The 16,331-nt window shown below is 34.9% G+C and overlaps 1 protein-coding gene across 1 annotated transcript in view; it reads right to left on the bottom strand.

Moving 5' to 3' along the window:
* The window catches only part of alpha-PheRS (phenylalanine--tRNA ligase alpha subunit), a 274,725-nt gene that overhangs the window by 115,979 nt on the left and 142,415 nt on the right, over nt 1-16,331 (bottom strand). The window contains exon 7 of the mRNA XM_090414434.1: nt 3,958-4,073. Coding sequence (XP_090270560.1) covers nt 3,958-4,073 — 116 coding nt within the window. The remainder of the gene's footprint in view (nt 1-3,957; nt 4,074-16,331) is intronic.

A 16,331-nucleotide genomic window follows, 5' to 3' on the forward strand; every position in this document is an offset into this window, starting at 1 on the left:
ACTTTTAGTCTGGTTTGTTTTTGAACTAGGTTTGGTTTAAATATAGTTAATTACACCTGTTATTTTTAAATATTTTACAATTTCTACGTTTGTATCTTTTTCATTTTCATATGTGTTCATGCATCCTAGGTAGTCAAATGTTGTATAAATGCATTACATTATAGTTTTATCTAATTTAGTTTTTGCATTTTCTAATTTTACTGTAGTAATTATAATACTATGACACTAAAGATCTACTTCTTTCTCATTTTGTTTCCTGATGTATAGAGTTCTCTGTGTCTGAAAGTTTCTCACTATGGAAAGAACAGGTTGGCCACCATCCACATAGAAAAACATAAAAATTCACCTCCCATCACAACTAATGTCAATCAGGTCTTGGAGACCATGGTTTACATACTACTACTCATAGAATCGATTGGAAAAAATCAGCATGTTCCAACATCGCAAGTTAAGAAGAGAAAAATACTGATTAAATTCCTCTTGGATATTTTCTACCACTGTTCTGTGAATACTTGTTTCATTCAGAATTATTTTTTAAAGTAAGCATACTAGAGATCAATTTCATATCACCTTTATCATCCCTGATTGCTTTTACTCTTTCTTCTTCCTGATATATATCTTCTATATTATTCGGCAAAGCTTTCCCATGATTTTTTGTTTAGCTACTTGCTTTTCCACACTGCTTTGCTTTTTTCTCTGCATTCACTCAGAGCATATAGGAACTTTAGACATATTTTCTCCTTTTTTATGACTACATTTTTAAGTTCTCAAATCCAACATGGAGCACTGATTTTTTATCCTTGCAGACAATTTTAACACATACGAGGGTGGTCTCAAAAGTTCTTGGCCTAACAATGAAAAAACGAATTTATAATTTCAAAATTATTTTTAGTTTTTCAACATAATCTTCCTTAAGACTAATACATTTATTCAGGCGATGCTCCAATGCCATTATCCCATTCCTGTAGTAGCTGTAGAGGGGGTATTCTGCTGATCTTACTATCAGCAGAATACCCCTCTACAGCTACAATCATCTCTTGATTTGAAGAAAAATGCTGACCAGTAAGGAAGTGTTTTAGTTTTGGGAAGAGACAGAAGTCAGAGGGAGCCAAATCTGGGGAATAGGGCAGATGTTCCAACAATTCATAGTGCAGATCCCTTAATTTTCCCATTGCCAAAACACCTTTGTGGGCAGGTGCATTGTCCTGATGAAAGATGATTTTTTTCTTCTGCAAATCAAGTCTTTTCTCACAAATTTTTTCATCTAGTCTGGTTAAAAGATCAGAATCATATTCCCAGGTTATTGTTTTACCATTTTCAAGATAATTAATAAACAAAATGCCTTTAGCATCCCAAAAACACTGATAACATGACCTTTCCTGCTGATGGAACCGACTTTGACTGACTCTGTCCACTGTTTTGACTGCTGTTTAGATTCTGGTGTGTAATGGTGAATCCAAGTCTCATCCATAGTAATAAATTGATGCACAAATTTGGTTTTATTCTTGTTAAAATGCTCCAAGCACTGTTCAGAGATTTTCATGTGAGTGCATGTTTGATCTGCTATGAGCAAGCGCGGCTCCCATCTTGCACAAAGCTTTTTCATTTGCAATTCTTCATACAAAATAAATCCTACACGTTCTTTTGAAATGCCTATAGTCTCAGTAATTTCAAGCATTTTGACTCGCCAGTCATCCAATACCATATTGTGCACTTGATCAATGATTTCTGGTGTTGTTACACTTTTTGGACGTCCCTCACATGGATCATCTTCAAGGCTGGTACGACTACGTTTAAACTCGGCAGCCCATTTCTTAATTGTCGAAAACGAAGGAGAAGAGTACCTATAAACTTTTATGAATTTCGAATGAATTTGTTTTGGTGTTTTATCCATTTTATCCTTTCAATTTTATCCATTTCAAGGAATATAGACAATTTTGCTTCAGACAGCTGTATAAAACAAACTACTAGAATGACTTGCGATTTCACATGGATGCTTATGACAGATGTAGCAACTCAGAAAAAAAAATCTTGGTGATAGTGTTGGCATCTATAGTCGAGGCTGAGAACTTTTCAGACCATCCTCGTATCTGTCTGGCAGAATCAGTTAATGCTTTCTTCAGAGTGTGCCAATGAGTTTGCAAGATAAGATTCTTGTTTTCAAATTTTCATTTTTAATTGAACAACATTTGTATATTTTGATACAAATTTCCAGTTCTCCTCGGAAAGCTGATCCACTTTGATTCTATTTAAAACCTTTTTACACATTTTTCTTTTCAAGACATTCAATTTCATCATGCTCAAAATTAAATGATTGCTTCCTATTTCAAATTGCAGCCTTTGAACAGTGTGTATATATTACTATCATTAACAACAGTCAGACTATTTCTTTTGTCTTCTCTCCATGTGAAATGGTGCACATCTTTATGTTGAAACATGGTGTTACCGATTACTAGTCCATGTTCTGAACAGAAATCCAACAGATATTTACATTATTAGCTTTTGTCTTTTTTGTTAAATTCTCCTGAAACATTTCTATATTTCTAACATTCATTTCTTATTCTGCTGTTTAGATTGCCAAGGATAAACTTTTCATATTTTTATTTTTTATGTCCACTGCCTGCTCTAAAGACTCAAAAAATCCCTCTGATTTTTCCTAAGTGGAACAAATTTTTACTTACTTCAATCCATTGTCTCTTCTGTGGAACCATAAATAAGTATCAGTATCCACTTTCCTTTTGATGTTTGCTCACATCACTCTACTTGATAATGCTGGCCATTCAAGAAGATTATCTTCATGTTTAGTGTTGAATACTATAGCTACTCCTTTCTTTCCCTGATCATTATTCCCTGAGTATAATATCTTGTATTTGTTATTTAGAAGAATCTCACTTGTATTTGTTATCTTTGTTTCGGTAACACAAATTATGTCAATGCAGTACCACTGTAATTCTTCTGCCAGTTCACTTCCATGTCTTTTCCATTGATAATTCTTATGCTGATGTGTATATCTTGAATTCAACTGATGTCAAGGAAGAGTTTGTCCTGGTTCCCTGAGAAAGAGGCCTTAACCACACAACATCCCAGCTAGCATGACATATCATTTTGTTATATAATCAATGTCTTAGCCAACACAGAAAAAATTTCCTTGGCTAAATCACAAATATCCAATGCATCTTTATTAATTCAGTATCCAGGTAGATGCCTACTAATATGGGACACCACGAGAAGGTTAAGATGAGACATTATGTCAGATACCCCGGTTGGTTCTCCACATTCTTAAAAAAAAACTGTATGAGGTCTTTTATTATTATTATATCACACCTCCAGGGGGTCCAAAGACTCATCGAGGGAGAACATCTACTCTACAACTCTTCGTCTCACTACTCCACCAACCTTCATCATCTAACACCAATGCCATCTACTGCCGACTTCCACCACTAGTACTTACACAGACAATTACAAACATCCATGCCCATGGTGGGATTCGAACTGCCAGCCTTTTGGCTAGAGAGCGGATACACTAACCACTAGGCCAACCAGGCCTTTTTCATCTAGTCATCTAGCTTTGACCTTTAAGCAACTCCATTCACCTATTATTAGTACATTTTTAACATTTTAAAACAGATACCACTATTTCTGTGAGTTTCAAGGAGAGCTGTTTGGTAGTAAAACCTTAATGTATTAACAAAAAAAAAAAAAAAAAAAAAAAATATGGATATGGTTTTAAGAGCATATGTTGTCTTCCATGTGCTGCTAACAACTGAACAAGTTTGAAATTAAAAGCATTGTAATCATAAGAAGTACAGATATTTTAAATCAGGGTTCATGTTTTTAAAGTAATCACTGGAAATATTCATAGAAGCCTTTGAAGGATCTCAAAGGAATATATAAAATAATTACTTATGAAAAAGAAATGAAATAATAAAAAAAAAAGAACTGAATAAAATTGCTTACCTGAAAGAAAAAATGTATCATGCAAATCTCGAGCTGGATGCTGCTGTGGTTGAAAAAGGGCATCAAAATTCCAAAATGAGCTCTCTATGAAATTATTTGTTGGCATTTCTGTAAAACTATAACAAAGGATTTTTCAAAAGACAGACTAAGAGATTTTTTGACAAAAATTATCAAGTGATTAAATAAGCAGAGCTTTGCTAAAGGATGTACTTTTTTTGATTTTTAATTTAGCTTATATATATACAGGGTGTTCGGGATAAATTTGACAGTTTCGTAAGGAAAAAGAAAATCTTCTTTGTATCTATTAAATTTAATGAATTGACAAAAAAACATTACAGGCAGAGTTAATTACAATACTATCAACAAGATTTACTCAAAATAACCACCATTAGCATCGATCACAGCTTCAATTCTGCTTCGGAACCTCGAACAAGCTGATGCTACAGTCTCCCTGGGAAGGGCCACAAAAACTGTTTTAATTTTATCCATTAACTGGGCTTTTGTATTACTGGAAGTGCGATTGGTGTCTTTTTCAACTGCGCCCCATACAAAATAATCCATGGGGTTAAGGTCTGGGAAGTTTGGAGGCCAAACATTTGGACTGGTGAAGTCGTAGAAATTTTCAGACAACCATTTTTGACTTTTCCCAGAGGTGTGGCAAGGGGCCGAATCCTGCTGCCATACATACGGCCTACCCTTGTTATCCAGGGCTTGACTACAGTTAGCAACTCCACGAACAAAGCCCGAATTCCAATGCCAGGGTTCTTCAACACCTGTTCCTGCAGATTTGCGAGGAATTCTGCTGTACGAACGCAATCAGATCGTCTGCTAGGGATCTTTCTTCTTGCTACATCCTCGTAGTCACCATTGCAAGTCTCTAGTTCATGCCTGATTGTTTTTACTGTATTCAGGGAGCATTGGGCAGCAGTCGTAATATCCTTATTTTGATGGCGGGCACGAATCATCATGATACAAGTTATTCTCTTCCATGATTCAGGTGGGTTCCAGCTATCCATCCTTTCTGACATCTTGTATATGAATGAAGAAGGGTCCAAACTTTTAAATGAAGAGAAGTGTGTGTTAATACATGTAACTTACGGAAAAATATAATTAATTATAAATATGTCAAATTTATCCCGAACACCCTGTATATATATATATATTTGCTGGCCTAGATGTCTGTGACTGTCTTTGGATGGAAGATGAATTTCATTTCTACTGTCTTGGAGGTTCAAAAGTGGCTTTTAAAAGTTCACTGTTTGACCTCTAGAATACAGGTTCTGGATTACATAAAAATTAAATTAAAACAATACAATAAATTAAAAAAAAAACATTAGTGCAGCCATTGTGTTAATATGTGTATGATGAGAAACTTTCTAGCATGGGAATCATTAGAAAAAAGTCATCAAATTTCTAACGTGTAGCGTCAAAGTGTGTGTCGCCAATGAAGATGGCCTGTAATATTCAGGCTGAAATATATTGCCTTACATCAATAACTGATGTTTTTAATGAGTTTTTTTATGTTAACTGAAGAAATCTTTTATGGCACAAGTATCTCTCAAACAACTATAGTACCAAATGAAAAGTTACTAACTTCACTCTAATATTATCTTGTATACATCTAGCTTGAATTAACAGCTTTAATGGAACACATCCACTAAACATATTAATCTAAGTTTCACAGCTTACACACGTAACAAAAATTATATAGAATTTATTCAAAAACTTCAATATATTTCAATCCAATGTTACATGGACACTATGAGGAAGACAAACCTAACAATTCTGATAACTATATTCAAGAGATGAAACAAAATAATGAGTCATAAATCATGCATATATTAGCTCATGTCTCAGTCACAGCTGAAGTAAATGATATTATACTATGAGAGTTCAAAGGAAGAATTGTAGTAAGCTGCATAGATTAAAAAATTAAAATAAAATAATTATTAATTAATTAAAAAACTTATGAACAGTTAATAGTGATCAATTCCCAAAACTTGGATACTGGCACATAGTCTGATCATTCAGGTTTGAATGATTTCTTCACTTTTCATGTTTCAAGGAAGAAATTATCAAATATGAACTTGATGGAGTGAAGAAATAGCATGAGAAGCAAGGCCAGACTTGGCAGGTTTCAAAAATACAATATGCTCTTGATATTCTTCAGTTTAAATCAAGGCAGGATAGCCAGTCTGTTCAAAACAGAAAAGATGGCCTGAACAGGGTACTTGATAAATACCTGCTAAGAAAAGAGGTGGTAATTATGATGGTGTAAGAAATAAGACAGCTTCTGAGCTGGTTTGAAAGAAGCATATAGATTGAATTTAGAAAGAACTCTTGATATTTGTTCCAAGGGTTCCTTTAAGGCAGTGTTTCTCAAACTTTAGATATCCGCATACCCCTTCTTAAATTTTCATTATTAACCTAATTAATTAAAAAATAAATTCATTCATTAATTAAAATAATAAATTAATTTAAAATATTAATTAAAATTAAATAACTATTTTATTTGAATTTGTATGTTCATGTAAACAAAAAATATGATTTATTTTTAAATTTTGGTTCTCTAGAGATGTCAGATGACACACTCATCAATTTCATTTGATCCAGATGCAATATCAATGTTTTCTTGTTGCTTACAGCTACTTGTATTTGCTATATTGCTCTCTTTTGGGGGTTTTACAAATCCAATCTTTAACCAATGATCCATACGTAAGAATTTGAAAGCTAAAAAAAAAAAAAAAAAACATTTATTCAATTACATAACTAACTTTTTTTGCCAAAATTAAAGCTAAAAAAATTGTGTTGCGAGATATGTGTGGGAATTTTTAGAAACTAAAGTTTTCAGAAAAAAACTGAAAATTGTGCGACTTGCCAAGAAGCTCCTACTCGCTATCGCTACTTTTGGCATCGAGAACAGTTTCTTTGTGTGCATCGTCAAAGTCATCTACCCAAATAGTGTCATCTTCTTTCCAATTATTTTAAGCAAAAATTACCAGTAATTTACAAGACTTGAGATACGTAGAGCAGTGAAGAACTGCATATGATTGGTGCGGTGTTAACAAAAGATAGTGTGAACCAAAGACAAATTAGCATTTCAACAGTTGAGTTGAAATGCTAATTCCCTTCAACTGAATTCTATAATATCTAAAACACATTCACTAAAAATTTCTTAGTTTTAACACATTAATGACGGGGTAGTGTCAAGCAAAACCATATGTTCCACCGGCAACATATGGTTTTGCTTGGTGTACAGCAGTTTCTGTTGGAGAGGGGATGTGATTCATTAGTTAGTGCAGTTTTATCCCGTGCAGTGTTTGTTGAAAAATATAATGACTTCTTTAATTATGCATAGCTGAAAACTGCCACGTATCCCCTAATGACCTTTTGCGTACCCTTAGGGGTACGCGTACCACACTTTGAGAAACACTGCTCTACGGTATAGTAATTAAATTCTTTTCACATCAGACTGCAGTCTGGTAGAAGAATGATAAATATCAATAATTTTTTGAATGGTAGTTTTGTTGTATCCATTATATATCAGATTACTTTTAATTTTATTCAGTTCATGTAACGAAAGGGATCAGAAGAGCAGATTATATGAGCTCTGTGTATAACACTCTTGATAATATTCATGTTTTATGATGAATGATGATGCGAGGATGAGTAAATGTATCTGTCAGTAAAGGTTGGCTTCCGATTTTTAAAAAAAAATTAAATAATAATTATTTTATTATTTTAATCTATGCAACTTACAACTGTTCCTTTGAACTCTAATAGTGTAATACCATATGCTTCGGCTGTGATCAAGACACAAGACAATATATCCATGATTTATGACTTGTTTTGAATATAGTTAATGGTGTATTTTCCTGACAATGTCCACAAACTTTGGATGAAATATATTGGAGTTTTCAAGTGCCATGAAACTTAAACTAATAAATCTAACTTTAATTTTGCCAACATCACTAAAAATTGTACCTAAACGTTGAAATATTTTACTTGATCTACAAGTACATTCAGGATGTAGCTAATGTTTTTAATGCACTTGCCTATTTTCACAGTTTCTGTCTTTCTATGACTGTTTTTGATATCAAACTTGTTACAGCAGTTATTCAACAGAATACCATCATTTACACACACAGTAAAGAGCTGAGATAAATATTTCCAATTTTGATACCAAGTCTACTATGCTACCTTTCTTCATAACATGCTCCCTATAGATCATGAATAATAGCAAATATAATGTAGACTTGGTATCAAAATTGGAAATATTTATCTCAGCTCTTTACTGTGTGTGTAAATGATGGTATTCAGTTGAATAACTGCTGAATAATAGCAAATATAATGTAGAGTGACTAGTATGGTAAGTAAGGTGAAACTGGAATATGAGAAGAGATTGGCCCTAAGATCCAAAGAAAATCCTAGGGAATTTTTTAGCTATGTGGCCAGTAAAAGGAGAAATGATTGTGGAAGAATGACATTGTGGGATAAAAATGGGAATAGAGTGCAGAGGAGACATAGTGGAATTGTTCAATGAACACTTTATTTGCGCATTTCATACTGGAGGAGTAAATTTCAATACTAGAGGGAAAAGGCAGGTTCAAGGCTTAGAGGTGCAGGAGGAGAGCATGTTTCAAATACTGAGTACTCTGGATGTCGGTAAAGCTGTGGGACTGGATGGTATTTCACCACGAGTTTTGAGAGAATGTGCTAAAGAACTGACAGCTCCTTTGACCTGGCTTTTCAATGAAAGTCTGGCTATGGGAAAGGTGCCTAGGGAATGGAAGGAAGGAAAAATAGTGCCATTGCATAAGGGCGGTAGCAGACAGGAAGTGTCTAATTATAGGCCAGTTTGTGTATCAGTAGTTGTTAAGATCTCGGAGAAATTAGTTAGGGACCGTATACAACACTGGGCAGATTCAGGTAATGTTATCTGAGATATTCAACATGGATTTGTGAAGGGAAGCTCTTGTTTTAGTAATATGCTAGCATTTTATAATAAAGTTACAAGAGTAGTAGATGAGGGAAAGGCATATACTGCCATTTTCTTGGATTTAGAGAAGGCATTTGACAGGGTTCCACATGATAAGCTGATATTTAAGTTGTAGCACATGGGTTTGGATGTCAGGTTGGTCAACTGGATTCAGGATTGGCTATCCGATAAGTATCAGAGAGTTGTGTATGGTGGGGCAGTTTCAAGGAGGCAGAGGGTTACAAGTGGAGTCCCACATTGGATTGCATGGGGGAGAGATATTCAGTTGTTTGCAGATGACGTGAAGCTGGAAAGGGTTATAAGTAATAGTGCAGATATGGTAGCCCTGCAGGAGGATTTGAATAAGCTAGATGGATGGGCATATGAATGGGGATCTTGGTTTAATGCAGCAAAATGTAAGGTCTTGAGGTTTGGGACACATTGATGGGACACTGCATACTCTATTGGAGTATCTATACTGGAGGAAGTAGGGGAGACAAGAGATCTGGGGGTTGATGATTGATACAAATCTGAAATTCAGGAGACATATTGTAAAGGTGATGAAGGTAACACAAGGATTGCTGACCTGCAGAGATAAAAGAGTTATCATTCCTATATATATATATACACTCTTATACAATGGAATGATAATACCCTAATCAGGGGGTGCTTAAGGGTCAAAGCTGCATAACTGGGAGGAGACCTCCACATAGCCTTTAAAGGAATGCAGAGAACCGACCAGGGCTTCTGACCTAACGTCCAATCCTCACCTTCTCGTGGTGCACCCTGTTGGGTATCTACCTGGATAATGAACGAACGAGGATGGGCTGACAATTTGGGATTTAGTCGACCAAATTGTATTCCTATTGGTTAAACCAAAATACAAAACGATGGTACAACATGACAAAATTTTATGCTGGCTGGGTCTTCGGCCGGTTAAACAAGGTTCCCATTGTTTTCACCAGGGAACCAGGGTGAACAGCGAAAAGTCAGCTACTGGAAAAAATCTGAAAACACACCCCAACTCAACATCACCAGAGTTTAAGATAAGAAGCCTGAATGGCAAAGAAATGGAGCTAGCGGAGGAATTAGATAAGTACCAGATCGACATAATAGGGGGTGACTGAAACAAAAAACACAAAAACTGGTGAGATCTTTCTGAGAAATAAATACAAAATGTTATATTCAGTAAATGACAATCGAGGAAAAGAAGGAGTAGCCATAGTATTCAACACAAAATACGAGACTCATCTTCTTCAATGGCAGGCAGTGTCAAGAAGAGTGATTTGGGCAAATATCAGAATGGGGAACTGGACAATGAGACTTATTTGTGCCTATGGTCCAACAGAAGGCTGTACTAAGGTAGAAGTGGAGGAATTTCTTGAGGGTCTAGAGAAAGCTACTGACACAATGAAAAAGAAAAAGTTGGCGCTTGTTGGGGATCTAAAGCAGAGCAGGAAGTGATTGTCAGACATAAAAAAATATTTTGGGAAAATTGGGAGAAAAGAGCAAAGCTAATAATAATGGCAAATACCTGTTGGATTTCTGCTTAGAACATTAACTGGTTATTACTAACACCATGTTCCAACATAAAAATGTGCACAAATTCACATGGAGAGAAGAGACAAGGAATAAGAAAAGTCTCAGTGACTATGTTATTGTTGATAGTGATGTTTTCTCCCTGGTGCAGAGACACCAGAGTGTATAGAGGACTTGAAATTGGAAGCGATCACTATTTAGTCTTGAGGAGGATAAAATTGAATTTTGTAATGAAAAGAATAACATGTAAGAAAGTTTTAAAGCAAATAAAAGTTGAGCAGCTCTCAGATGTGAACTGTAGACTAAAATACACAAAGATTATTGAAGAAAATAATGAAAGCGTTTGAGAACAGGAATCAAATCTTGGAGATTCAGTGGCAAGCCTTGAAGAAAACTTTGATTGATTCAGCCAGAGAGGCATGTGGTGAGGTTGTCTGCAATGATAGAAAAATTAAGAACATATGGTGGACACAGCAAGTTAAAGAGGCAGTGAAGGAAAAGAAGAAAGCATATCAAAAGATCATGGCAAATAAGTCAGCTTGTGCTCTTAGAGAATACAGAGACAAATGTAAGAAAGCTAAACAGTGTGTAAAACTAGCTAAACAAAAGTCATGGGAGGATTTTGAGGAACCTTCTTGATATTTTAAATATCAAGAAGGTGGCAAAATATTCTGGAGATTGTTGAAGAAGCTTAGGAATGGAGGAAAGAGTGCTGTAAAAGGAGTCAGAGATGATAAAGGTGAAATGGAAATGGAAGAAAAAGATATCCTTTAAGTATGGAGTAATTACTTTGAAAATTTGCTAAATGAAACAAGCAGTGATGACAGCACAGTGATAAAAAACACTGACCAGGCATGCAGTCAGGAATACATATCCATACTTGAAGTAGAAAAAACCATCAAAGGCTTAAAATGTGGAAAAGCAGCAAGAGTAGATGATATTCGACCAGAAATGCTATAGTATGCTGGTATAAAAGTCTTACAGTGGCTGCACTGCATAGTTCAGAATGCCTGGACAGAGGGATGAATTCCTGATGATTGGAGTAGAGCTCTCTAGTACCGATATATAAAAAGGGAAATAAAACTGAATGTGAGAATTACAGAGGTATTTCCCCACTGAGTGTTCCTGGCAAGATCTATGCAAGTATATTTGAGAAATGGTTGAGAAGAATTGTGGAAGAAAAGCTTGGTGAAGAACAAGCTGAATTCAGGCCAAATAGAAGTTGTCAAAATCAAATCTTCACTTTATGACAAATAGTTCAGAAAGCATCCGAATATAACAAAGATCTGTATTTAAGTTTTGTCGATCTGGAAAAGGAATATGATAAGGTGCCAAGAGAGAAGCTATTCAATATGCTACAGTTATATGGTGGTAATGGGGCATTATATCAAGCAATACTAAGTCTTTATTTGAGTTGTAAGTCAGCAGTTAAAATTGAAGGAAGTACAGGAAGATGGTTTAATGTTAAATCTGGTGTGAGACAAGGATGTACATTATCCCCTCTGTTATTCATTATCTATATGGATCACATTATGAAGGAAAGTGGAATTAAACATGATATCAAAATTGGAGATGTTAATGTCAGCTCTTTGCTTTATGCGGACGATGTTATACTTCTAAATAAATCCACTACAAGTCTGCAAGATTCTCTGACTAAATTGAATAACTGTTGTAATAGATATGGTATGAAGGTCAGCAATAAAAAGACAAAGACAATGAAAATAGGCAGAATCAATGAAAATGTCAACTGTGTTGTGAATGGAGAATCTGTGGAACAAGTGAAACATTTCAGCTATTTAGGCATGATTTTTAGTGAAGATGGTAAATTAAATATGGAAATATACAACAGAATCAACAAAGCTGGTATGGTAGGAAGTCAATAGAATAAATTCATATGGAATAAGAGAGAAATTAGTCAGAACACTAAATTAGCTGTATACAAGACAGTGTTCAAACCAGTTTTAACTTATGGATCTGAGAGGTTGGTCAGAAGGAAAACACTTGACCAAAGACTTGAGACTGCAGATATGAGAGTCCTGAGAAAGATTAGAGGCATGAACAGATGGCATCAATGGCAATATCTATTAAAAACGAGGATATTAGGAAAGAACTTGACATTGTCAGTATCCAGGAATACATTAGCAGTGCTAATCTCAGGTGGTATGGTCACTTAAATAGAATGGGCAAGGAAAGATTAGCAAAATAAGTGTTCTCTGCCAAGTTGGCAGGAAAACGACCCAGAGACAGACCAAGATATAGGTGGATTGATACGGTACAAAGTACCTTAGACAATAGAATTATAAGATCTGGTAATGTTGGAGTCTTGACAAGTAACAGACTGATTTGGAGGAAAATTGTAGATAGGAAGTTAGTAATTATGTAAATTTTTCATGTAGTACTATCATATTCTGAACACCCCCTTCAGGGTACATGGCAGGAATTTGATGATGACCCTGATCAGACCACGCTTAGACTATCGTTCTCATATTTGGTCCCCAGGATTCGAAGAGGATAAATTAACTGTGGAAAGGGCACAAAGGTGGATAACAAAAACAGCTTCAGGACTGTACAATGTTAGTTATGAGGATCGGCTGAGGGAATGCAGACAGCAGAGTTTGGTGGATAGAAGGAGAGGTGATATGTATTAATAATTACAGATTTAAAAATTACAGATAAAGTGTTGATCAATTTTATTGACCTAACAAATTAGTTTTGCCATACTTTAACTGTTGGCATCTTCAGGGCACTTACATATAGGCTGAAACAATCTCACAATTATGTGTAACTATAAAACTGACAAGTATAACTGTAAAAAACTGAATAGAATAATTACAAATAAAATAGTATCGAACGTGTGTGAAACACGTATTGCATGTACAAGATTAGCTAGCTGCTGCTAAGGAACGTTCTGTAGTTTGTATTAAAGTTTATTTCTTCCGTTTTTAAAGTTCTGATTAGGGTTTTCCATATTTCTGGGAGTATTAGGCCTTGATTTCTGTTAAGGTTGACAGTAGAACGGGCGACTGTGGCTGCATCTTTGAAAATTCTTGAATGGTAATCTTCCTCTAAGTAAGGGGAACAACTTTTGTCCCACTCGATGACATGGTTAGTTGTAGAGAAATGATAGGCCAGAAATGTCCTGTCTGTTGTTTTTGACATAGCCAATGTGCTCCTTTTGCCTGATTTCAAGGCTTCTCGAAGTCTGCCCGATGTAACTAGAGCCACATGAACATGGAATATTATAAACTCCAACATATTTATAGAAAGGATGGTTGTCCTTTGGAGATATTAGTAGTTTACGAATAGATTCTATTGGTTTAAATGTTACTCTTATTTTGTGTTGTTTGAGGAGGTTGGCAAGTAGGAGATGCCACTTACAAACAGAAATGCAATAGTTTTTATATATTGAATATCTTCTTGTTCTCTTCGTGGTGGTTCAGAGAAAAGGATTTTATTGACTAGTCTTCTTGGATAGCCGTTCAAGTATAGATTGTTGGAAATTAATGTTAACTCATCTTGAAGGGTCTCGTTGTCTGTTGTGATGCGAATCGCTCTCTTCTTTACATATGTACAATGCTGAGTTTATGTGAGATGTGGTGAGAGGAGCTGAAATGTAGGTAGCGACCCGTATAGATCGGTTTTCTGTACACCGATAGATTTATACTGCCATCAATTTGTTTTTTGATAAAGATGTCTAAAAACGGTAGTTGTTTTTCTCTTTCAAGTTCCAGAATAAATTTAATAGAATGATGGAAGGTGTACCGAAAACCGACCAACACAATGTTTCGATCTTCACATTAAGATCATCATCTGAAGCATACACATATATACAAAGAAATAAGCTGCACTACAATCTACATGGTATGCTAAAGTTACTGGTCAACTATTAAAACTATTGGCCTGATCTCTGGTGGAAAAAAACATTACTATATCAAACCTTACTATTATTATTATTATCTATTAGGTTACAATAGGTGCTTAAGGGTCAAATCTATATAACTGAGAGGAGACCTCAGTTATATTAAAAACGAGGATATTAGGAAAGAACTTGACATTGTTACCATCCAGAAATGCATTAGCAGAGCTAATCTCAGGTGGTATGGACACTTAAACAGAATGGGAGAGGAAAGATTAGCAAAACAAGTGTTCTCAGCCAGCTTGGCAGAAAAAAGACCCAGAGGATCTGTAGGTGTCTTGATTACATATAGGTGGATTGATACAGTAAAATGTGCCTTAAAAGACAGTCTTGACATGTAACAGACTGATTTGGAGGAAAATAGCAGATAGAAAGTTAGTAATGACATAAATTTTTCATGTAGTACTATTATATCCTGTACACCCCTTGAGGGTAGAAGACAAGAATTTGATGATGATGATGATGATGAGTTTAACTTTTTCAATAACTTATAATTGCTCTGGTAAAGAGTTGCGTTTTTAAATTCAAAATATTAATTCAAAATGTTTAGAATTGAGAGATTCATACATTTTTATTTATTAAATTACATACTTTGCATATATAAATATTTGGCATGTGTATGTGATAAGTGTTTCACCAACAGGTTGACATCCTTCTGCTGCTTCCCCTGCTCAGCTGACTTCTATGGTGAGTTACAATGCATAAATATTTTTCTCACTACCATTTTTTTTTTCCCCAAAACAACATCATTAAAATTAATTTAAGAATACAATAATCAATTTTACACTGAATAATATTATATACATTTTTGTTGATCAGAATGGGATATGTCAAATTATTTCAGGAAATGTTAAATTGTTTCAGGAAATTACAACGTATACTAGAATATTAATTAAGAGAAACTTTAATCAAACTTCCTATATTTCAGCAATGTCACATCACCATCTTCATGGGAACATAAAATTATGACATGTGCATGCAGGCACTAAAAATGAGCTAATACGGCAGAAGAGAAAAGCTAATGGCTGAACACCAAAAAGACGTACAATACAAAAGAGAACAAAAAACGGGTCTTGCTTTCCATACCACTTCCACTGGACACAATGTACTCTGGCAAAAAACTGCTACATAAGAAAATTTAAAGAAGCTGCTAATATGCTGAAAAACCCAACCCAATGAAATAAAAATCAAGGTTTAATTCTCCATCAAGCATGGTCAGCTCTAATAAAAAAATCTACCTCAATCTGAGCTCGGACTGTATGAACGAGAACATGTGACATCATCCAGTATTGTTCAACATCAATAACGTTTTATATCTGCATTCTGTTATTTGAGTTTATGAATAGCCAGACAGTTATGATTTATATTTATTAATTTCACTTGTTTAAACTTTAAGTTATACTATTTACCCCAAAGATGTAAATCCTACGATTTACGACAACTTGTTGGAAACTATTATTTCAGTATACTGTATAACTGAATCATAAAAAATGTGGTGTAATCACTGAAATATGTCTTTTGAACCAATTAGCCACAGAAGTCTATGCCTGCAAGAAAAGCTAATGTTGTTCCTAGAGTCCTAAAGGTGGCTCACTTTACTACATCACAGTAAATTTAAATACGAAAGATTGTTCATGGAATCAGCCTCAGCTCTAAAGAACTTTCCAAACCTCAACAAATTTGGGTACATGAGACTGCCCCAAATTTGGGAAGCTTGCATCATGAGAACATCAGTCCAACAGCCAAGACAACCCAATATAGCTCGCTAGGGAGAACCTCTAGGACTCTAGGAACAATGTTAGTTTTTCTCTCTTCTGCTTCATTTGCTCGTTGTTAGTGCCTGCGTGCATGTGTCATAGTTTTATGTTCCCATGAACATGGCGATATGCCATTGCCAAAATATAGGAAGTGTTGATTCAAGTTTCTTTTAATTAATATTCT

Source organism: Typopeltis vanoorti, chromosome 25 (genome assembly GCF_054136105.1).
Source record: "Typopeltis vanoorti isolate ZY-2024b chromosome 25, IOZ_Tvanoo_1.0, whole genome shotgun sequence".
Taxonomy (NCBI): domain Eukaryota; kingdom Metazoa; phylum Arthropoda; class Arachnida; order Uropygi; family Thelyphonidae; genus Typopeltis; species Typopeltis vanoorti.